Consider the following 24027-nt stretch of genomic DNA (forward strand, 5'->3'; position numbering starts at 1 on the left):
AGACAAGTAGAAGACAAACATCAGTGATTTACACTTCTTCCTGTACATGTAATGAGAAGTAGTGGACACTACAGCTGCTCACACACATCAGACTAAGGGCTGTATTACATTATACAATCAGTCACACCATTGTCAGGAGGGAAACGTTCCTTCCCGGTAGTCGTCTGCTCGTCAGTCAAGGATACGACTGCTATTACATGCAGAAATCTCCTCCACAGTATGGGGAGGAGTGATTGCTAATGCCATTGCCTGTCCATATACTGAATCACTGTTTGTGTGCAGCAGTGGCGTAGGATGGGGGGGGGGGGGGGGGGGGGCGTTGCCCCGGGCGCCAAATTGCAGGGGGCGCAAGGCAGCAGGCAGGAAAATGAGGGTGATGGAAGCCTATGGCTCCCGTCCCCTCTGTTATGCCTCATAGGCTTCAGGCCACTAGGCCTGAAGCCTATGAGGCAGTTGAACGGCGCAGGAGATCACGATTACCTCACTGTGACCTCCTGCGTCAGGTCTTGCGAGATAATGTGATGACGTGGCGCAGGAGGGCACGGTGATGTGTTCGCGACCGTCTGTGCCAGGACGCCTGAACACAGCTCATAAGGGGTGACGGAGTGAAGAAGAGAGGTGAGTATTTTTTTTATTTTTTATGTATGCATCCTAAGGCAGGCAGCACTGGGGGCACTATGGGGGTGGGGAGGATTACTATATATAGAGAGTGGGGGCCAATGCTTCATATACAGAGGGGGCCATTATACTACTAATACAGAGGGGGCCAATATACTACTAATACAGAGGGGGCCATTATATTATTAATACAGAGGGTGCCAATACTTCATATACAGAGGGGGCCATTATACTATTAATACAGAGGGGGCCAATACTTCTTATACAGAGAGGGCCAATATACTACTAAGACAGAGGGGGTCATTATACTACTAATGCAGAGGGGGCAAGTATATATAATAAAACAGAGGGGACACTGCAGGGGTCTTTATAAATACTGGGGCTACTACAGGGGTCTTTATAAATACTTGGACCACTGTAGGAGGTATTATACCTACTGCAGACACTATAGGGGACTTTATTACTATTGCGGGCTCTTATAGGGGTAACTTATAGAGGGGCCTTGTTACTGCTGGGGGCACTATAGGAGGCCTTATTTCTACTAGGGGCCCGATGGGGGCATTAATAATACTGCTGGGCAGCAGAGCGTGATTGCACAGCATGATCCGCCGCCGGCCAAAGATGATTTTTAAACCTGCTGAAAGATTGCAATTGCCCGATGGAAGAGTGTTTTCTTGTTTATCGGGTAATCGGCGGCAGTATTGCACCGATCATACGAACACTTGTCAGCTATGATCGGCCCAACAATTCGCCTGTGTAATACAGGTTTAAGTTTGGTCAAAACTGCCAATTTCACCAAGACTGGATGAAGATTTAGGGGGTCATTTATCAAACTGGAGTAAAGTAGAACTGACTTAGTTACCCATAGCAACCAGTCAGAATCCATCTTTCACTTTGGACAGCTCCTTTGGAAAAGGAAAGTTGCTATGGGCAACTAAGCCAGTTCTACTTTGCACCAGTTTGGTAAATGACCCCCTTAAATTTGCATTTGATGTTCTGTTGATGTTCATACAGCCTATATCAAGGAGGAAAAAAAGATGAGCATGTTGAACTTCAAAATGACCATTCTTTGTTCTCAAGGGAGATAAACCCCCACCAGAGGCGTCTGACAGCAGATCTCTCCCCATTGAGAACACATGCACAGTCACGCATGAGTGTACATGTGTATAGAGAGGAATGGCGATATATATGGCTCACTACCTCTCCCCCACTGCTGCCATACCAAAGCTGCTCTTGTCTCTGCTGCTCTTCACTTCCTGGCCCGACAACTTGGAAATGCCAGGAAAGAGCTGCTCAGCCAATTCCTGGCATAGGCGGGTCACCACCATGGCCAATGACTGGTTGAATAGGCATATCCAGGCATTTTCTGTATTTAGAGCAGCGGAGAACAGTGGCGGGGGATCAGTATTTAGTTTTAGTTTTGTTTTTTATATATTTTTAACCCCCTGTAAGCCATATATAAAAAAAAAAATGACCACCACTGGACAACCCTCTGAATGTGTTTGGCCACCTTAAAGCTTTCACACATGCACCAGGATATTCTGTCAGGGTAGCCATCAATTTTGATGAAAATAATAGTGCAGCACGTATCGCTAAAATGATCGACAACATGGGGGAACCCTGACAAATCTCATAAATCAATCAGGTTTGTCGGTCACACTGCCATTCCCGCTCCTGTAGAAGCAGTGGCAGCCTTACCTTGCGCACGGATACTCTGCATACACATGGATCCAGAATGCCGGAGGCCGCACTTGCGCTCATCTTGCACATAAAGGAAAAACATTTCTTCCAGCGGACGCTGTTGGCTTGGACAACCTCTCTACAAATAAAAATAAAAAATAAAAATGAAGAAACAAATAGACATGGAATATTAAAGGCTATGGACAACTTTGTGCACTAAAAATCAATAACCCCATATCTTACTGTAATGCAGCACATAATAAAATTGCACTTGTTAATTTACTGGTATCAGCTTTGCTTCACATGCCGTCAGAAATGCTCTGATATAAGTTTTGCTCACTGCTGTCATCTCCTGTGATGCTATGTGGGTGTTCCTGTGGATTTCACATGCACCAGCACAAGATTTGCTGCCCCGCCCCCACATCCTGTTACATAGCACAGCTCTGCTGCCCCGCCCCCACATCCTGTTACATAGCACAGCTCTGCTGCCCCGCCCCCACATCCTGTTACATAACACAGCTCTGCTGCCCAGCCCCCACATCCTGTTACACAGCACAGCTCTGCTGTCCCGGCCCACATCCTGTTATATAGCACAGCTCTGCTCCCCCGCCCCCACATCCTGTTACACAGCACAGCTCTGCTGCCCGTCCCCCATCCTGTCACACAGCACAGCTCTACTGTCCGTCCCCCATCCTGTCACACAGCACAGCTCTGCTGCCCCGTCCCCCATCCTGTCACACAGCACAGCTCTGCTGCCCCGTCCCCCATCCTGTCACACAGCAGGGCTCTGCTGCCCTGCCCCCACAACCTGTCACACAGCACGGCTCTGCTGCCCCACCCCCACATCCTGTCACACAGCACGGCTCTGCTGCCCCACCCCCACAACCTGTCACACAGCACAGCTCTGGCCCCCACATCCGGGATATTTTGATCCCTTGTCCTATTCACCCTGATATAGATCTATTAGGGTGAATAGGACTACACACTCTCTCTGCTGCTCTGTGCATAGTACACACAGCAGCAGGGATATTACCATGGCAGTCAGGGCTTCAGTAGTGTCCTGGCTGCCATGGTAACCGATCAGAAGCTGCCACTGCCACCAATGAGGAGGAGGGGAGGGGACCCTGTGGCCACTGCCACCAATGATTTTAATACTGGGGGCTGCGATCAACGGCAGTTAACTGCCACTGGTCGCGGCTATGTGATTCTGCTGCCGGCACCTGTATTTGTATTAAACGTTAACTTTCATTGGTGGTGCAGTGCGCCCGCCCCTCTCTCTTCTTATTAGCAGGGGGAGGGAGAGCGTGACTCCTTCTCCCCTGTGCCGCTGAGGAGAACACAGTGCACACTGATAGCAGGGCGCTCATGTTCTCTGATACTAGACTGCGCAGTAGCGCACTGTGCGGTCACTTTTCCCACATAGATTAGTACAGTGTGACGACACACAATGCTATGTACACATAGAAGTACACAGGGGGAGATTTATCAAAACTGGTGTAAAGTAGAACTGGCTTAGTTGCCCATAGCAACCAGATTCCTCCTTTCATTTTCTAATGAAGCTGTGAAAAATTGCTATGGGCAACTAAGCCTGTTCTACTTTACACCACATAAATAAATCACACATATATATATATATATATATACATATTATATAAAGAAAAAAAATTCTGCGCTCTCAAACACTTTATTCACCCCTGTGGTCTCAAAGTCTTCAGCTCATTCACAGAGTCTCTTTTCAAGCTATGAGATAAAACGTTGCGACTAGTGTTGAGTGAACTTGTGTTTTCAAGTTCGGCATACAAGGCTCAGGTTATTTAATGGGGTTGTCCGGGTTCAGAGCTGAACCCGGACATACCCTTATTTTCACCCCGGCAGCCCTCCTGAGCCTGGCATCGGAGCATCTCATGCTCCGATGCGCTCCCGTGCCCTGCGCTAGATCGCGCAGGGCACAGGCTCTTGTGCTTACAATAACACACTGCCGGGCGGTAACTTCCGTCCAGCAGTGTGTTCGGTGACGTCACCGGCTCTGAGGGGCGGGCTTTAGCTCTGCCCTAGCCGTTTTACTGGCTAGGGCAGAGCCAAATCCCGCCCATCAGTGCCGGTGACGTCACCGGGGTTCCTGTCAGCCCCATAGAGAGCCCCGGTACGTCACCGGAACTCAGAAAAATGCCTTTGCCCTGCGCGATTTAGCGCAGGGCAAAGGAGAGCATCGGAGCATGAACTGCTCCGATGCTCATGTCAGGGGGGCTGCCGGGGTGAAAATGGAGGGATGTCCAGGTTCAGCTCTGAACCTGGACAACCCCTTTAAGAATTCCGTTATGGATTCCGCTACTACGGACCATAACGGTCCATTCACACGTCCGCAACTGTTTTGAGGCCCGCAAAATAAGAAAACACGCGCCATGTGCGCTCTGCATTTTGCGGACCGCACATGGCCAGCACTATGATAGAAATACCTATTCTTGTCCGTGGCTGCGGACAAGAATAGGACATGCTCAATTTTTTTGGGTTGGGCCGCGGAACGGAAGTGCGGATGGTGGTGCTGTCCGCATCTTTTGTGGCCCAATTGAAAATTAATGGGTCTGCACCCCTTCCGCAAAATTGCGGAACTGATGCTGACGTGTGACTGGACCCTTAGTTATGGTCTGTGGTAGCAGAATGCATAACAGAATTCATTTTTTTTTTTTTATAGTATTTATTTCTAGAAGCATTTTTTTTTAAAAAAATACAAACTTCTCAAATCCCAGAGGGATACAAAAAAACAAAGACAACCGGACGACAAGTCCGTAATCCAGTACTTATACAAGGATCCCTATACAGGAAATACATCAAAATAACACAGTTACAAACAAGAAGGCAGTCCTGCGATACATCATGTCATGTTTACTAGTACAGGATCAGACAACCATTCTCACACACACACACTCATTCATCCTGGAGTCCCAGTTCCCTACACAGAAAATCAGATGGCGCCCTGGGCATATAACCATAAGCCCCAAATCTGATCGAATCTATCAGGAGTCCCTCTCGCTACATAAGTGAGTTTGTTCATCTGTAGATCAGCATTTATCAGTTGGATCCAGGAACCAAGAGTAGGGTTCTTTGGTGGTTTCCAATTCAAAAAGGATTATTTTCCTCCCATAGAACATGAGTAAACGGAGCAACTTTCTTCCATATTTAGTAGGAACTATTTCTGCCACCAAACCCAACAGACAAACTATAGAAGAAAGTTTCCCCGGAAGCCCCAACTTCGAGGAGATAAAATTGCAAATCTCACTCCAGTACCCCCGCACAACAGGACACGTCCATACCATGTGATATAGAGATCGTCTCGGCTCACCACATCTGGAACAAGAAGGGTCTGGGAGCTTACGCATATGATGCAGACGCACTGGAGTGAGATAAACCCTGTGTACCCACTTAAGTTGAATGAGCTGGTCACGAGCACTTATTACGGTGTTCTTCCAGACAGAGCTCAGTTCCTCCAGGTGAGACGCCTCTAGATCTCTGATATCAACCTTCCAACGCTCAAAGGAGCGACAGAGCGGCGATTCTTGCATTTTCATAATTTCAACATAGAGTGACCACATAGGTTTATAAAGGTTGTTTTAACCGAGCCACAGATTCAATGGGGCCACATTTCAAACACAAGGCTAGGGATTTGAATTGGGCCTCACAGGCGTGTCTCAGCTGGAGGTACCGATAGAAACATGTATAGGGCAAATTGTATTCCCTACAAAGGCTCTCAAATGAACAGAAGACCCCATCCACATATAATTGAGTAAGGTACTTCACACCCTTTTGGGGCCAAAATTCATAATCGAAAGATGGAACAATTCTTGCAACTGTCTGTTGCGCCACAAAGGTATATACGGGGACCAAGTATCACCTCCCTCACTCTCAGTGTGCGTCACCACCAACTGCTTCCAAGCCATCACCACCGCAGCCATCGCTTTAGTGTAATGCAAGGCTGAGGTCACTCCCTCCCGATACACCAGGTTGGCCAATGCCTCATAGGCACCCACCAGCCGCCTCTAACACCACTTCAGGATTATTGGCATCCGCCCTAATCCACCAAGAGGCATACACTAATTGGGCAGCGATGTAGTACAAGTACATATCTGGTAATCTTAGACCCCCTTGATTATATAAGTCTTTCAAAGATTTTCTAGCAATGCGAGGGGCCTGGTGTTTCCACAAAAACGGGGACAGAATCTTATCTAGGGAATCAAAGTGGATATGAGGGATCTTTGTAGGAGCTGCTCTGTAAAGATATAGAAGTTTCGGTAACAGTGCAATCTTTATCATATTCGCTCTAACTATTAATGTCAGTGGCAGATTTTCCCAAGCTTCCAGTTTACGCGTAATATACTCCATGGTGGGCACTATATTAAGCCGATAAAACTGCCTGTGATCCCTGTGTATCCTAATCCCCAAATAGACAAAACATTCAACTACTCTCAAACGTGACAAGGGTGTTATATCTTGGGGGTCCATTTCATCTATTAAGCAGAGACTAGATTTACTCCAGTTAACCGTAAGGCCCGAGTATTTCCCAAAGCCATCTATGGTATCCAATAGAGCCTCCAAGGAAGGCCCAGTATCAGCTAGATATACCAGTAGGTCGTCGGCGTAAAGCGAGATCTTTTCCTGTATTCCCGCTATAGACCATCCCTCAATTAGACCCGATCTAATAACTAAGTGGGTAAGAGGCTCCATAACCAGGGCGAATAACATCGGTGATAAGGGACACCCCTGTCTAGTAACTCTATGAAGGCCAAAGGGGCGCGACAGATACCCATTAACTCTAACCTGTGCCGTAGGGGCCCAGTATAGCAATTGCACCCACTTTATGAAGGATTGGAGGAAGCCCAGATAGCGCAGTGTCTCCCACATAAAATTCCATTCAACCGAGTCAAATGCCTTTTCATTATCGAGGGAAGCAATCGCCCGGGAACCCGCGTTATCATGTGAGACCTGCTAGTTGGTAAATAATCTTCTAAGATTAATGTCGGTAGTCTTACCCGGCATAAAAACAGATTGATCAGGATCAATCAGTGCCAAAATTACATCCCTGAGACGGCTAGCGAGGAGTTTAACTAGGATTTTCGCATCTACATTCAAAAGAGAGATTGGTCTATAGGAGCTGCATTGGTCTGGAGGTTTCCCTGGTTTATGGATTACCACAATAGTCACCTCAATGAATGATAGGGGCAAACTGTTGGACTCAAAGGCGTAGTTAAGGAGTTTCAACAACCGCTCCCTTTGTTTGTCTATATCTGTCTTGTACCATTCTACCGGGAAACCTTCCGGACCAGGAGACTTCCCCACCATCATGCTTTCTATCGTCGTCCTAACTTCCCCCACCTCAATGGGAGCGTCCAGAATAGATCTGTCTGAGCGGGAAAGAGGAGTAAGCTGCACTTTCTTCAGAAACTCCTGGATATCACTAGCTGTGTAAGGCGACTTAGAGGTATATAGGTCAGAATAATAACAGGCAAATTGAGTACAAATATCCCTTGGTTGGGAAAACTGAATTCCCTCCGCATTAGTAAAAGTAGTAACCACTGTCTGAGGATTTTCTGTTTTTGCTAAATAAGCCAGAGCCCTCCCATTTTTATCCCCTTCCGAGAACACCACTTGTGTCTTATACATTAGCTTCTTCTGAGTATAATCAAGAAGATGAGGATGATATCTCCTCTGGGCCTCTTCTCAATCCCCTCTAGTCTCAAGGCAAGGATTCTGAGTATAATCTTGTTCTTTGTTAGCTAACTGTTCCTCTAGTTTGGTCCTAGTACTTACTAATTCCTTCCTATGCGAGGCAATGGCATGTAAGTGAGCCGCGTTGCACCGCTTTAACCGCCTCCGGACCGCCTAACGCAGGATCGCGGTCCGGGGACGGCAGCTGAAGGCAGAGTGACGCATTGGCGCGTCATCTCGCGTCTCCGCTCATATGATGTGTTAAATGGCTTCCCTGCTCCTCTGCTGGTCCTTTTGGTCGGTTGGTCTCAGCAGAGGAGCAGGCTTCACAGTGAGTACACCAAACACCACACACTTTAGCCCCAGATCACCCCCCTGCACCCCAATTAACCCTTTGATCACCCCTTGATCGCCCCTGTCAATCACCTAGTGAAAGGAAAAAAGTGATCAGTGTAAACTGTCACTTTTTTTTTCACTGGTATTGACCGTTAGGTTTTAGGATAGTTTAGGCCCCTTGGGTAGGTAGTTTATCGATCGGTTAGCGCCCAGCCTACCGCACCGCAGACACTGATTCGCGTATCGCTAATCAGCATTTGTACTTTTATAGTATCTGTAAGTGATCAAAACTGATCACAGTCAGATCTATAATAGTATTAGTGTCACCTTAGTTCGCCCTCCACCCAAAACGCAGTGTTTGCCCGATCAGGCCTGATCGGTCGCCCACACGTGCGTTCACCCACGCCCGCCCCGCCGCAGTGACAAAAAATATATATTTTTTGATCACTGCACATTCACTTTACACGCGCTGCGGCGATAAAAAAATCAATTTTGATATTTTTTTATCAACCGCACAGGCCTCCAGTACTTCGCTAGCCTCCCATTTGTAAGACAGGCTTGCTTTTTTTCTTGGGTAGTCTCAGGGAATACCCCTAAATTTAGTTGCCCAAATGTCAAACAGGGGGTATTCTTCTGAAGAGGCCTACAGGCTTCTGACCCAGTCGGATGAGGAATGGGAACCCTCATCTGACGAATCCAGCGGGTCAGAATATGAACCTGTAGAAAGCAGTGGCTCTCTGACTCAAAGTTCGGACGAGGAGGTTGAGGTCCCTGATAGCATCAGGCGTACCCGGCCCCGTGTCGCTAGACCACAGGTTGCGCAGGATCCGCTTCAAGGGCAGCAGAGTGGGGCTGGCGCTGTCGGATTACGTGGTGAGGCATACACCAGCAGCACAGCCCTCCCTGGACCTAGTACCAGCACTGCCGTACAACATGGTGAAGTGGCGAGCACCATAAGGGCAGTTGAAGCTGGTACGGTGGCACGTGCAGTAGTTACCCCGTCGCAGCCACCGCACAGACAGGACCGTAGACCCCCTAGAATCCCTGAGGTGCTGGCAAATCCTGATTGGCAGTCCCCAACTTCAGCCGCACCTGTAGTTCCCCCTTTCACCGCCCAGTCTGGAGTTCGGGTTGAGACAGCTCAGATCGGTTTGGCCCTGGGATTTTTTGAGCTGTTCTTGACTGCGGAGCTCTTGGACATAGTCGTGGCAGAAACAAACCGGTATGCCACACAATTTATAACCGCCAACCCGGGAAGCTATTATGCCCAGCCTTTCCGGTGGAAACCAGTCCAAGTTTCCGAAATTAAAACTTTTCTGGGCCTTATCCTCAACATGGGTCTAACCAAAAAGCATGAATTGCGGTCATATTGGTCCAAGAACCCAATTCATCACATGCCCATGTTCTCTGCTGCCATGTCCAGGGCACGATTTGAGGCCATCCTGCGTTTCCTGCACTTTAGCGACAACACCACCTCCCGTCCCAGAGGCCACCCAGCTTTTGACCGGCTCCACAAAATTCGGCCCCTCATAGACCACTTCAATCTGAAATTTGCAGATTTGTATACCCCAGAGCAAAACATCTGCGTAGACGAGTCCCTAATACATTTTACCGGGCGCCTTGGCTTCAAACAATACATCCCAAGCAAGCGCGCCCGGTATGGGTCAAATTGTATAAGCTCTGTGAAAGGGCCACAGGCTATTCCCACAAATTTCGGATCTATGAGGGAAAAGATCAGACCCTGGAGCCGGTCGGTTGCCCTGACTACCTGGGGAGCAGTGGGAAGACAGTCTGGGACTTGGTGTCACCCTTATTTGGCAAGGGGTACCATCTTTATGTGGACAATTTCTACACAAGTGTGGCCCTCTTCAGGCATTTGTTTCTAGAACAGATTGGCTGCTGTGGCACCGCGCAAACTAGTCGCGCGGGCTTCCCCCAACGGCTCGTTACCACCCGTCTTGCAAGGGGGGAGAGGGCTGCCTTGTGTAACGAAGAACTGCTCGCGGTGAAATGGAGAGACAAGCGTGACGTTTACATGCTCTCCTCCATTCATGCAGACACGACAATACAAATTGAGCGAGCAACCCGTGTCATTGAAAAGGCCCTCTCAGTCCATGACTATAACCTTCACATGGGAGGGGTGGACTTCAATGACCAGATGTGGTCTCCGTATTTAGTTTCCCGCAGAACCAGACGCTGGTATAAGAAGGTGTCTGTATATTTGATTCAATTGGCTCTGTATAATAGCTTTGTTCTCTACAGTAAGGCTGGGAGAACAGGATCCTTCCTCAAATTTCAGGAAGAGATCATCGAGAACCTCCTGTACCCAGGAGGTTCCGTGGCCCCATCCACCAGTGTAGTTAGCCGTCTACACGAGCGACATTTCCCCAATGTCGTTGCCGGTACCTCAACCCAACCGTCACCCCGAAAAAGATGTCGTGTCTGTAGCAGGAGTGGAATAAGGCGTGACAACCGCTATTTCTGTCCTGACTGCCCTGACCACCCTGCCCTATGCTTAGGGGAGTGTTTCCGGAAGTACCACACACAGGTAGACCTAGCATAGGGATCACATCTCACCAGGACAGGCACACAGGGCTATTAGGGCCCATTCACATAGAGCTGCTGCAAACCTCTCCTTTCACCTGGGACAAAGTGCATAACGCACTTCGCCACATCTTTGGGCGATTTGCGCTTTGCACATTGTCCCATGGGGAAGGAGAGGTTTGTCCTATAAAGGTAAAAAGGTTAATGTTCAGTTCAAAAAGTTAAAGTTTATATGTTCTGTTCAAAAGTTAATAAAATTATTGCGTTGCGGCCTGGTTTTTTCTTTTTTTTTTTTTACCTTCCCGGTGGACCAACCGATCGACTAGCTGCAGCACTGATGTGCATTCTGACAGAAGCATTGCGCTGCTGTCAGATTACACACAAGTCGGTGTATGCGGCGCTGCAAGACGAGATTTCTCCTCTGCAGTAAAAGATACGTTTGCCGAGGAATATGAGCTGAGGAGGTGGCGGTGTTCATATGCTTTGGCAAACACTTTGTATATAAAAAAATATAAAAAATCCCGGCAATGATTTTTCATCCACATCGATTGATGTGAATGGAGAAATCTGGTTTGCCAGGGCATACGAGCTAAGTGGGTATGGATGTTGGGCGGAGCTCCTATGTCCTGGCAGACGCCTTTCCCCTCCTTTATTTTTGGGCAGAGATTTTTTCATCCACATTGATCGATGCGAATGAAGAAATCTGTGCCGTTCATTTTTTTCTTTCAGCCCAGAGGCTGAACGGAAAAAAAAATCTCATTACCTGTATGCTCAATATAAGGAGAATAGCAGAAACTCCTAATGCTGGCTATACATGTAATGATTGCGGAGACCCTCAAATGCCAGGGCAGTACAAACACCCCACAAATGACCCCATTTTGGAAAGAAGACAACCCAAGGTATTCGCTGAGGGGCATATTGAGTCCATGAAAGATTGAAATTTTTGTCCCAAGTTAGCGGAAAGTGAGACTGTGAGAAAAAAAAAAAAAAAAAATATCTATTTCCGCTAACTTATGCCCCAAAAAAAAAATTCTATGAACTCGCCAGGCACCTCATTGAATACCTTGGGGTGTCTTCTTTCCAAAGTGGGGTCACATGTGGGGTATTTATACTGCCCTGGCTTTTTAGGGGCCCTAAAGCGTGAGAAGAAGTCTGGGATCCAAATGTCTAAAAATGCCCTCCTAAAAGGAATTTGGGCACCTTTGCGCATCTAGGCTGCAAAAAAAGTGTCACACATGTGGTATCGCCGTACTCAGGAGAAGTTGGAGAATGTGTTTTGGGGTGTCATTTTACATATACCCATGCTGGGTGAGATAAATATCTTGGTCAAATGCCAACTTTGTATAAAAAAAAATGGGAAAAGTTGTCTTTTGCCAAGATATTTCTCTCACCCAGCATGGGTATATGTAAAATGACACGCCAAAACACATTACCCAACTTCTCCTGAGTACGGCGATACCACATGTGTGACACTTTATTGCAGCCTAGGTGGGCAAAGGGGCCCACATTCCAAAGAGCACCTTTCGGATTTCACCGGTCATTTTTTACAGATTTTGATTGCAAACTACTTCTCACGCATCTGGGCCCCTAAAATGCCAGGGCAGTATAACTACCCCACAAGTGACCCCATTTTGGACTCACTATGCCCATCAGTGAATACCTTAGGGTGTCTACTTTCCGAAATTGGGGTCATTTGTGGGGTGTTTGTACTGTCTGGCCATTGTAGAACCTCAGGAAACATGACAGGTGCTCAGAAATTGAGAGCTGCTTCAAAAAGCGGAAATTCACATTTTTGTATCATAGTTTGTAAACGCTATAACTTTTACCCAAACATTTTTTTTTTATCAAATACATGTAGAACAATAAATTTAGAGAAAAATTTATATATGGATGTGGTTTTTTTTTGCAAAATTTTACAACTGAAAGTGAAAAATGTCATTTTTTTGCAAAAAAACGTTAAATTTCGATTAATAACAAAAAATGTTAAAATGTCAGCAGCAATGAAATACCACCAAATGAAAGCTCTATTAGTGAGAAGAAAAGGAGGTAAAATTCATTTGGGTGGTAAGTTGCATGACCGAGCAATAAACGGTGAAAGTAGTGTAGTGCAGAAGTGTAAAAAGTGGCCTGGTCATTAAGGGGGTTTCAGCTAGGGGGGGTTGAAGTGGTTAAAGGCCTCCCATTCAACAGTAGGATTAGCTGACCCCTCATTGTAAGCCCAATAATCAGTTGCTCTCTCTCGAGCTGCACAGGCTCCCGGTAACACTTCCAACCATCTAGCATTTAGACACCACTGCCTATCCAGGGGTGCCAGCGGCATAGCCAAGATCACGAGTAGCGGGGCATGGTCAGAGATACCCCGCGGGAGGTATTCCACCTTAGAGAGCCATGGCAAAAGTTTCCTGTTAACAAAAAACAGATCTATACGGGACAGGGTATCAAATGAAGCCGAGTGACAGGAATATTGACGGTCATTCGGGTGAAGAAATCTCCAACCTTCTGTCAGAGCATGGGCCCAATTGACAAGTGCCCTACTATGCGAGGCCTGCGGGCGGAGTCTATCTGCAATCGGGTCTAAAACCGCATTATAGTCACCCAGCATAATTAGAGGATCAGTCGGCAAAGTTGACACCCTTTTCATAATATCATCCAGTATTCCTTTCTGAAAGGGGGGAAAATATATAGGCCCACCACAATGAAGTCTCTACCCCGTATGGTCTCATGTACAATAACAAACCGCCCAGACAAGTCAGTCTGCACCGAATGTAGTTTAAAAGGGATTGATTTCGATACCAGGACAGAGACTCCCCTAGCGTAATTACTATATACCGCATGGAATGATGAACCAACCCATGGACGCTTTAACGCCAACAGTTTTTGGCCTCTTAACCACCTCCCGACCGCTGTACGCGTATATGCGTCCGGGAGGTGGTTGCTTTATTCCTCCTGGACGCATATACGCGTCTTCTCGCGAGACGCGAGATTTCCTGTGAACGCGCGCGCTCACAGGAACGGAAGGTAAGCGAGTGGATCTCCAGCATGCCAGCGGCGATCGTTCGCTGGCAGGCTGGAGATCCGAATTTTTTAACCCCTAACAGGTATATTAGACGCTGTTTTCATAACAGCGTCTAATATACCTCCTACCTGGTCCTCTGGTGGTCCCTTTTGTTAGGATCGACCACCAGAGGACTCAGGTAGGTCAGTACAGTCCCACCAAACACCACACTACACTACACCCCCCCCCCCCGTCACTTATTAACCCATTATAAACCCCTGATCACCCATGATCACCCCATATAAACTCCCTGATCACCCCCCTGTCATTGATCACCGCCCTGTCATTGATCACCCCCCTGTCAGGCTCCGTTCAGACGTCCGTATGATTTTTACGGATCCACGGATACATGGATCGGATCCGCAAAAAGCATACGGACGTCTGAATGGAGCCTTACAGGGGGGTGATCAATGACAGGCGGGTGATCACCCATATACACTCCCTGATCACCCCCTGTCATTGATCACCCCCCTGTCATTGATCACCCCCCTGTAAGGCTCCATTCAGACGTCCGCATGATTTTTACGGATCCGATCCATGTATCCATGGATCCGTAAAAATCATGCGGACGTCTGAATGGAGCCTTACAGGGGGGGTGATCAGTGACAGGGGGGTGATCACCCTGATTACCCTGATCACCCCCTGTCATTGATAACCCCCCTGTAAGGCTCCATTCAGACGTCCGCATGCGTTCTGTGGATCCGATCCATGTATCCATGGATCCGTAAAAAATCATGCGGATGTCTGAATGGAGCCTTACAGGGGGGGTGATCAGTGACAGGGGGGTGATCACCCTGATCATCCCCTGTCATTGATAACCCCCCTGTAAGGCTCCATTCAGACGTCCGCATGCGTTTTGTGGATCCGATCCATGTATCCATGGATCCGGAAAAAATCATGCGGACGTCTGAATGGAGCCTTACAGGGGGGGTGATCGGTGACAGGGGGGTGATCACCCTGATTACCCTGATCACCCCTGTCATTGATAACCCCCCTGTAAGGCTCCATTCAGACGTCCGCATGCGTTCTGTGGATCCGATACATGTATCCATGGATCCGTAAAAAATCATGCGGATGTCTGAATGGAGCCTTACAGGGGGGGTGATCAGTGATAGGGGGGTGATCACCCTGATTACCCTGATCACCCCCTGTCATTGATAACCCCCCTGTAAGGCTCCATTCAGACGTCCGCATGCGTTCTGTGGATCCGATCCATGTATCCATGGATCCGTAAAAAATCATGCGGATGTCTGAATGGAGCCTTACAGGGGGGGTGATCAGTGACAGGGGGGTGATCAGGGAGTCTATATGGGTGATCACCCCCCTGTCATTGATCAGTCCCCCCCCCCCCTGGTAAGGCTCCATTCAGACATTTTTTTTGGCACAAGTTAGCGGAAATTTTTTGTTTGTTTTTGTTTTTGTTTTTTCTTACTAAGTCTCATATTCCACTAACTTGTGTCAAAAAATAAAATCTCACATGGACGCACCATACCCCTCACGGAATCCAAATGCATAAACATTTTTAGACATTTATATTCCAGACTTCTTCTCACGCTTTAGGGCCCCTAAAAAGCCAGGGCAGTATAAATACCCCACATGTGACCCCATTTCGGAAAGAAGACACCCCAAGGTATTCCGTGAGGGGCATATTGAGTCCATGAAAGATTGAAATTTTTGTCCTAAGTTAGCGGAAAGTGAGACTTTGTGAGAAAAAAAAAAATAAAAAATCAATTTCCGCTAACTTATGCAAAAAAAAAATAATTCTAGGAACTCGCCATGCCCCTCATTGAATACCTTGGGGTGTCTTCTTTCCAAAGTGGGGTCACATGTGGGGTATTTATACTGCCCTGGCTTTTTAGGGGCCCTAAAGCGTGAGAAGAAGTCTGGGATCCAAATGTCTAAAAATGCCCTCCTAAAAGGAATTTGGGCCCCTTTGCGCATCTAGGCTGCAAAAAAGTGTGACACATCTGGTATCGCCGTACTCAGGAGAAGTTGGGGAATGTGTTTTGGGGTGTCATTTTACATATACCCATGCTGGGTGAGAAAAATATCTTGGTCAAATGCCAACTTTGTATAAAAAAATGGGAAAAGTTGTCTTTTGCCAAGATATTTCTCTCACCCAGCATGGGTATATGTAAAATGACCCCCCAAAACACATTGCCCAACTTCTCCTGAGTACGGCGATACCACATGTGTGACACTTTTTTGCAGCCAAGGTGGGCAAAGGGGCACATATTCCAAAGTGCACCTTTCGGATTTCGCAGGCCATTTTTTACACATTTTGATTGCAAGGTACTTCTTACACATTTGGGCCCCTAAATTGCCAGGGCAGTATAACTACCCCACAAGTGACCCCATTTTGGAAAGAAGACACCCCAAGGTATTCCGTGAGGGGCATGGCGAGTTCCTAGAATTTTTTATTTTTTGTCGCAAGTTAGTGGAATATGAGACTTTGTAAGGAAAAAAGAAAAAAAAAGAAAAATCATAATTTTCCGCTAACTTGTGACAAAAAATAAAAAAATCTAGGAACTCGCAGTGCCCCTCACGGAATACCTTGGGGTGTCTTCTTTCCAAAATGGGGTCACTTGTGGCATAGTTATACTGCCCTGGCAATTTAGGGGCCCAAATGTGTAAGAAGTACCTTGCAATCAAAATGTGTAAAAAATGGCCTGCGAAATCCGAAAGGTGCACTTTGGAATATGTGCCCCTTTGCCCACCTTGGCTGCAAAAAAGTGTCACACATGTGGTATCGCCGTACTCAGGAGAAGTTGGGCAATGTGTTTTGGGGGGTCATTTTACATATACCCATGCTGGGTGAGAGAAATATCTTGGCAAAAGACAACTTTTCCCATTTTTTTATACAAAGTTGGCATTTGACCAAGATATTTTTCTCACCCAGCATGGGTATATGTAAAATGACACCCCAAAACACATTCCCCAACTTCTCCTGAGTACGGCGATACCACATGTGTGACACTTTTTTGCAGCCTAGATGCGCAAAGGGGCCCAAATTCCTTTTAGGAGGGCATTTTTAGACATTTGGATCCCAGACTTCTTCTCACACTTTCGGGCCCCTAAAAAGCTAGGGCAGTATAAATAACCCACATGTGACCCCACTTTGGAAAGAAGACACCCCAAGGTATTCAATGAGGGGCATGGCGAGTTCCTAGAATTTTTTTTTTTTTGCATAAGTTAGCGGATATAGATTTTTTTTTTGTTTTTTTCTCACAAAGTCTCACTTTCCGCTAACTTAGGACAAAAATTTCAATCTTTCATGGACTCAATATGCCCCTCACGGAATACCTTGGGGTGTCTTCTTTCCAAAATGGGGTCACATGTGGGGTATTTATACTGCCCTGGCTTTTTAGGGGCCCTAAAGCGTGAGAAGAAGTCTGGAATATAAATGTCTAAAAATGTTTACGCATTTGGATTCCGTGAGGGGTATGGTGCGTCCATGTGAGATTTTATTTTTTGACACAAGTTAGTAGAATATGAGACTTTGTAAGAAAAAACAAAAACAAACAAAAAATTTCCGCTAACTTGTGCCAAAAAAAATGTCTGAATGGAGCCTTACCAGGGGGGGGTCATCAATGACAGGGGGGTGATCAATGACAGGGGGGTGATCAATGACAGGGGGGTGATCAATGACAGGGGGGTGATCAATGACAGGGGGGTGATCACCCATATAGACTCCCTGATCACCCCCCCTGTAAGGCTCCATTCAGACATCCGCATGATTTTTACGGATCCATGGATACATGGATCGGATCCACAAAACACATGCGGACGTCTGAATGGAGCCTTACAGGGGGGTTATCAATGACAGGGGGTGATCAGGGTGATCACCCCCCTGTCAATGATCACCCCCCCTGTAAGGCTCCATTCAGACAGCCGCATGATTTTTTACGGATCCATGGATACATGGATCAGATCCACAAAACACATGCGGACGTCTGAATGGAGCCTTACAAGGGGGTTATCAATGACAGGGGGTGATCAGGGTGATCACCCCCCTGTCACTGATCACCCCCCCTGTAAGGCTCCATTCAGACATCCGCATGATTTTTTACGGATCCATGGATCGGATCCACAAAACACATGCGGACGTCTGAATGGAGCCTTACAAGGGGGTTATCAATGACAGGGGGTGATCAGGGTGATCACCCCCCTGTCACTGATCACCCCCCCTGTAAGGCTCCATTCAGACATCCGCATGATTTTTTACGGATCCATGGATACATGGATCGGATCCACAAAACACATGCGGACGTCTGAATGGAGCCTTACAGGGGGGTTATCAATGACAGGGGGTGATCAGGGTGATCACCCCCCTGTCACTGATCACCCCCCCTGTAAGGCTCCATTCAGACATCCGCATGATTTTTTACGGATCCATGGATACATGGATCGGATCCACAAAACACATGCGGACGTCTGAATGGAGCCTTACAGGGGGGTTATCAATGACAGGGGGTGATCAGGGTGATCACCCCCCTGTCAATGATCACCCCCCCTGTAAGGCTCCATTCAGACATCCGCATGTGTTTTGCGGATCCGATCCATGTATCCATGGATCCGTAAAAATCATGCGGACGTCTGAATGGAGCCTTACAGGGGGGTGATCAATGACAGGGGGGTGATCAATGACAGGGGGTGATCAGGGAGTGTATATGGGTGATCACCCGCCTGTCATTGATCACCCCCCTGTAAGGCTCCATTCAGACGTCCGTATGCTTTTTGCGGATCCGATCCATGTATCCGTGGATCCGTAAAAATCATACGGACGTCTGAACGGAGCCTGACAGGGGGGTGATCAATGACAGGGGGGTGATCAGGGAGTTTATATGGGGTGATCATGGGTGATCAGGGGTTTATAAGGGGTTAATAAGTGACGGGGGGGGGGGGTGTAGTGTAGTGTGGTGTTTGGTGCTACTGTACTGACCTACCTGAGTCCTCTGGTGGTCGATCCTAACAAAAGGGACCACCAGATGACCAGGTAGGAGGTATATTAGACGCTGTTATGAAAACAGCGTCTAATATACCTGTTAGGGGTTAAAAAATTCGGATCTCCAGCCTGCCAGCGAGCGATCGCCGCTGGCAGGCTGGAGATCCACTCGCTTACCTTCCATTCCTGTGAGCGCGCGCGCCTGTGCGCGCGCGTTCACAGGAAATCTCGGCTCTCGCGGGAGGACGCGTATATGCGTCCACCCAGAAGAGCAGGACCGCCGGCAGGACGCAATCCTGCGTACGGCGGTCCTGAGGAGGTTAAAGAGGACCGGCCACCGCTCCTGACACGCCTGTTTTAATAGCTCCATGCATTCCCCATGTACTAACAATTCTGAAGCATCTATTCTTATGGCTCTATGTTGTGCCATTCCTGTATTATTTGCACTAGAAGTTATATATGAATTGCTATTACCCTTCAGTAAAGGTACAGAGGGGAGGTAACCAGTTGGGGGGTGTCCCTGCACAGTCTGAAAATGGCAGCACTGATTGGATAGAGTCAGACTGTGCAGGGACACCCCCAACTGGTTACCTCCCCTCTGTACCTTTACTGAAGGGTAATAGCAATTCATTCACAACTTCTAGTGCAAATAATAAAGGAATGGCACAACATTAGGGCTGCAGTAAACGATTATTTTAGAAATCTAATATTCTATCAATTATTTTTACGATTAATCAAGTATTCTAATAAGAAAAAATTAATTAATACACTGTTTTCCTTTATAAAAACTCATCAGTCCCCAACACCCTTCGTTCCCCCCTGTGCGATCAGCCCAAGTGCATCAGTTCCCCCCTGGTGCCATCAGCTCCACTCCCACAAGTGCCTTCAGCTCTCCCCCCCCTTGTGCCAGCAGCTCGCCCCCCCTTGTGCCAGCAGCTTCTCCCCCTTGCTCCCCCTGACACCCGGAGTGCAGAGTAACTGGTTGCTATGACACTGTGCACTCTGGGCGCCCGGCCTTAGTCGCACCAACTTACCTTTCCAGCAAGGGCGCCACCGTCACTCCATCGTTCTATGCTGCTCTGCGCCTGACATCACACAGCGCGTCAGATCACGGTGTGCGTATGTCAGGAGGTCAGTGCAGCGGGGGACCATGGATGTGCTGTGGAGTGTCCGGAGGCCCCCTGCTGGAAAGGTGAGTATTGCGGGCCAGCGGGAGACCACGGAGCAGGAGTAATAGCAAGTGCTTCACTCCCGCTCCGTGGCCACGTGACACAAACGAATGCTTGATGCAAAAAGTTAGCATTGAGGATTTTTTGGTGTCGAATTACTCGATTTAGTCAATTACTTGTTGCAGCCCTACACAACATAGAGCCAGAGGAATAGATGCCCCAGAATTGTTATTACATGGGGAATACATGAACACAGACATGTCAGGAGCGCTGACAGGTCCTCTTTAAGCCAGTTTGATGGTGTTCACACAATTTCTGAAGCACTCTTAGGGCCTCATGGACACAACCGTATCCATTTTGCAGTCCACAATCCGCAGTATACAGATCCCAGCCGTGTGCTTGCCACAATTACCGTATCTCACTCCCTTCATTAGAACCGTCTACTCTTGTCCTATTCTTGCCCGTTTAGCAGACATCTTCTATAACTTGTGGAACAGCCACACGAACGCGGAAAGTACATGGACGACATCCGTGTGCTGTCTGCCGCATTTTTTTGCAGACACATAGAAATGAATGGGTCTGTGCGCAATCCAGAAAAAAATGGTGGCTTGGACGTGGACCAAAACTACGGTCTGGTGCATGAGGCCTTAAAGGGGTCTTGCCATGAAAAATATTCTACATTTTTTAAATCAGCACCTGGATCTGAATACTTCTGTCATGGCATGCAATAAAAAAATTTGTATAGTCCCCAAGCTATTCAATAAAATGTATCTGTATTGCGCCACCTGCTGTTTGCTCTTTTTCTTACTTCTTGTCCACCACACGGAGGTGGTCGCACGCGCTCAGTTTAAATCTGAGCTGGCAGCCTGAAATAAATCTCTAGATCCATGGGAGGTATATGAACAGGTTCTAGCTTTGCTAGAAAAAGATTATCATCTACTATATAATGTCTGATTTTCATTTTTTTTTTACACCAATCATGGCTTAACCCCTTTAAGCGAAAGTTTCCATAAAATTCCTGATTTGCGATCCAGATAATTCGAATTAGGTTCTTTTTTCCAACAGAAAACCTAGGACTTCCTTTATGAAACTTCCTGCCAACACCGTACATAGGAAATGTATTCTACGTGTGGTCGGTTCCCGCTTGCGTGTACACGGGCTGCACATGTGGTTTGGGTCCCTTAGATTGCCCATGGCAACTAAATAAAACACTAGCCACAAGGTTAACGCAGCACATCACGTCCAGAGAACGTGACTCATCGCTTCCTCCAGCGAGTCACAAAAGAGAGGAGAATTGTTCCTTTTTCAATTGATCAATTACATTGTAAGTGCTGGGCTGGAGACAGTCTTACTAAGCACTGACAGTGACATCAGAGGCCACCATATATTAATCAGAATAGAATAGAGGGGTGCTTCATTTATTAATGTATTCCACCATTGCAAAAAACAAGGTCCCCACAGCCACTAGAACGCTCATGTTCCCCTGTTCTAATGGAACGTACAGGTTGAGCATGCGCCCTGCTGCTCCACTCATTCATCCTGTAGATAGGGGATAACTTAAAAATGTGTGGGGTCATTTATCAAACTGGTGTAAAGTAGAACCGTTTTAGTTGCCCATAGCAACCAATCAGATTCCTCCTTTCATTTTACAAAGGAGCAGTCAAATATGAAAGGTGGAAGCTGATTGGTTGCTATGGGCAACTAAGCCAGTTCTACTTTACACCAGTTTGATAATTTTTTAATTGTCTGATCTGCGGGGGTTTAACCACTGGGGTCCCCACCAATCACTAGAACGGGGGCCTGAGCCCACCCATTTGAATAGAGCAGCAGTCATGCATGTGCACTGACACTACAATAGAAGTGTTTGTACTCGCCATAGACTCGTCCCATAGAACTCAACGGAGCAGTAAACACACCGCCATGCCTGCCGCTCCATTCGACGTGGGAACACGGGATAGAGTAGGGGGATGAGCTGTTGTTGTAATGGGACAACCCCTTTAAACAAGCTGCCATTCTGTCCTGATCCTCCTCAGCAGCTTCATACTATTAAGGCTCATGCAAATGGCTGTATGTTTTTTGTGGTCCGCAAAAAACGGATCTGCAAGAAATACAGATGACATCCGTGTGCATTCCGTATTTTGTGGAACAGCTGGCCCCTAACAGAACAGTACTATCCTTGTCCGTAATGCGGACAATAATAGAACATGTTCGGGGTCCGCAAAAAAAAAAATAGAACATGTCCTATTATTGACCAGATTATTAACAAGGATAGTACTGCTTTATTAGGGGCCAGCTGTTCCGGTCTGCAAAATACATACGGTGGTGTGCATGGGCCCTTACTCGGATTGTATTCATAGAGAGGATCAGTGCTGGGAAGGCAGTCCTAGAGGCAGTCCAGATGTGCCATAGTTAGGGGTGTGGGCTAATGACCGTCCACATCAGCCTGTCTGCTGCCCTCATGTGAGTTACACACCCCAGTTAGGGCGTATTCACACACAGCAGACATTTCTGTGACCGCACCAATCATCTGATAGAGTCTGTAGAGATCTATATGCTTACCGCTGAGGCACCCCCACTCACATTAATAAAACGGATTTTCAGCCGCAGAAAATTCTGCAACAAATCTTCTGCATGTAAATACTCCCAAAAGCCACATTTATACGCCCAGTATTTCATCAGCTAAAGCCCGGTGCGGGACCTACACTGTATAAGGCCTCAGGCACACGACCGGATGTATTTTACGGTCTGAAAACCGCAGATCTCTAAATATGGATACCGTCTGTGTGCCATACATATTTTTGTTGTGGACTCATTGACTTCAGTGGGTCCGTGGTCCACATTTTGTGGACCAGAATAGGACATGTTGTATAATTTACAGAACGGACATGCAGATGCGGACAACAATATCATCCGCCTCCGTATGTCTGTTCCGCAAATTATAGAACATGTCTAATCTGGTCTGCAAAATGTGGACCGCGGACCCACTGAAGTCAATGGGGGAGATTTATTAAAACTGGTGTCAAGTAGAACAGATTCCACCTAGTATTTTCCAACGAAGCTCTGAAAATGAAAAGGGGAATCTGATTAGTTACTATGGGCAACTAAACCAGTTTTCCTTCAGTTTTGATAAATCTCCACCAATGTGTGCACAAAAAAATAAAATTAAAAATAATGCAGGTGGCACGCAAACGGTATCCAAAATACATACAGAAGTGTGAGGCCTTATGGAAAGGTCTGTACCTGTTCCGTGTCAGGACAAGTTCACACAAGAGCTCTCAGTCTGTGAAATACGCTCCATGTGACAGCAGGCTCCTGTGACATGAACTCACAGCATCGTAATGATTTAGGGCCCATTCACACGACCGTAAATTGCTCCGTGACTGTATTGCAGACCGCAAACAGCAGCCCGCAATACACGGGCGCCGGTCGTGTGAATCCTGTATTGCGGTGTGGACCCACTAACATGAATGGGTCCGTGATCTACAAAATATGTCAATAGATAAGACATGTCCTATGTTTTGCGGTGCGGAGGCACGGGCCCTAAAACCCACGGAAGCGCTTCCACAAAAGACAGGAAATGTCCGATCTTTTGCCATATTCTGCATATCGCGGACCCATTAAAGTCAATGGGTGTGCAGTTTACAATATGGGCACAGAGCTCTTACGGTCGTGTGAATGGACCCTTATAATGTTGTGTGTTCCGGCCCGACCTCGGCTGTACTGAATTGTACCCATATAATGCCGTCAGACCGTATGAAGGGGTACGTTCACATGGCAAAACCTGCAGCAGAGAAATCAGCGGCTGATCAGTAGTTAAAAACAGGTCGATTTTGGCCGTGGATTTGTAATTTGTTGGTGTTTTTTGAAGAGTTTTTGAGTGATGTGTTTCTGCTTCCCCATTGACTTCTATGGAAAACCACTTTCATATCTGCTTCAAAGAAGGAACATGTCACTTCTTTATAGTTTTTTAAATAGAAAAG

The 24027-nt window shown here is 47.1% G+C and overlaps 1 protein-coding gene across 1 annotated transcript in view; it reads right to left on the reverse strand.

Moving 5' to 3' along the window:
- The window catches only part of FAM102B (family with sequence similarity 102 member B), a 70629-nt gene that overhangs the window by 42684 nt on the left and 3918 nt on the right, over nt 1–24027 (reverse strand). Inside the window, exon 3 of the mRNA XM_044301270.1 lies at nt 2317–2437. Within this exon, the coding sequence (XP_044157205.1) occupies nt 2317–2437 (121 nt within the window). The remainder of the gene's footprint in view (nt 1–2316; nt 2438–24027) is intronic.

The sequence above is a fragment of the Bufo gargarizans genome, chromosome 7, assembly GCF_014858855.1.
Source record: "Bufo gargarizans isolate SCDJY-AF-19 chromosome 7, ASM1485885v1, whole genome shotgun sequence".
Classification (NCBI taxonomy): Eukaryota; Metazoa; Chordata; class Amphibia; order Anura; family Bufonidae; genus Bufo; species Bufo gargarizans.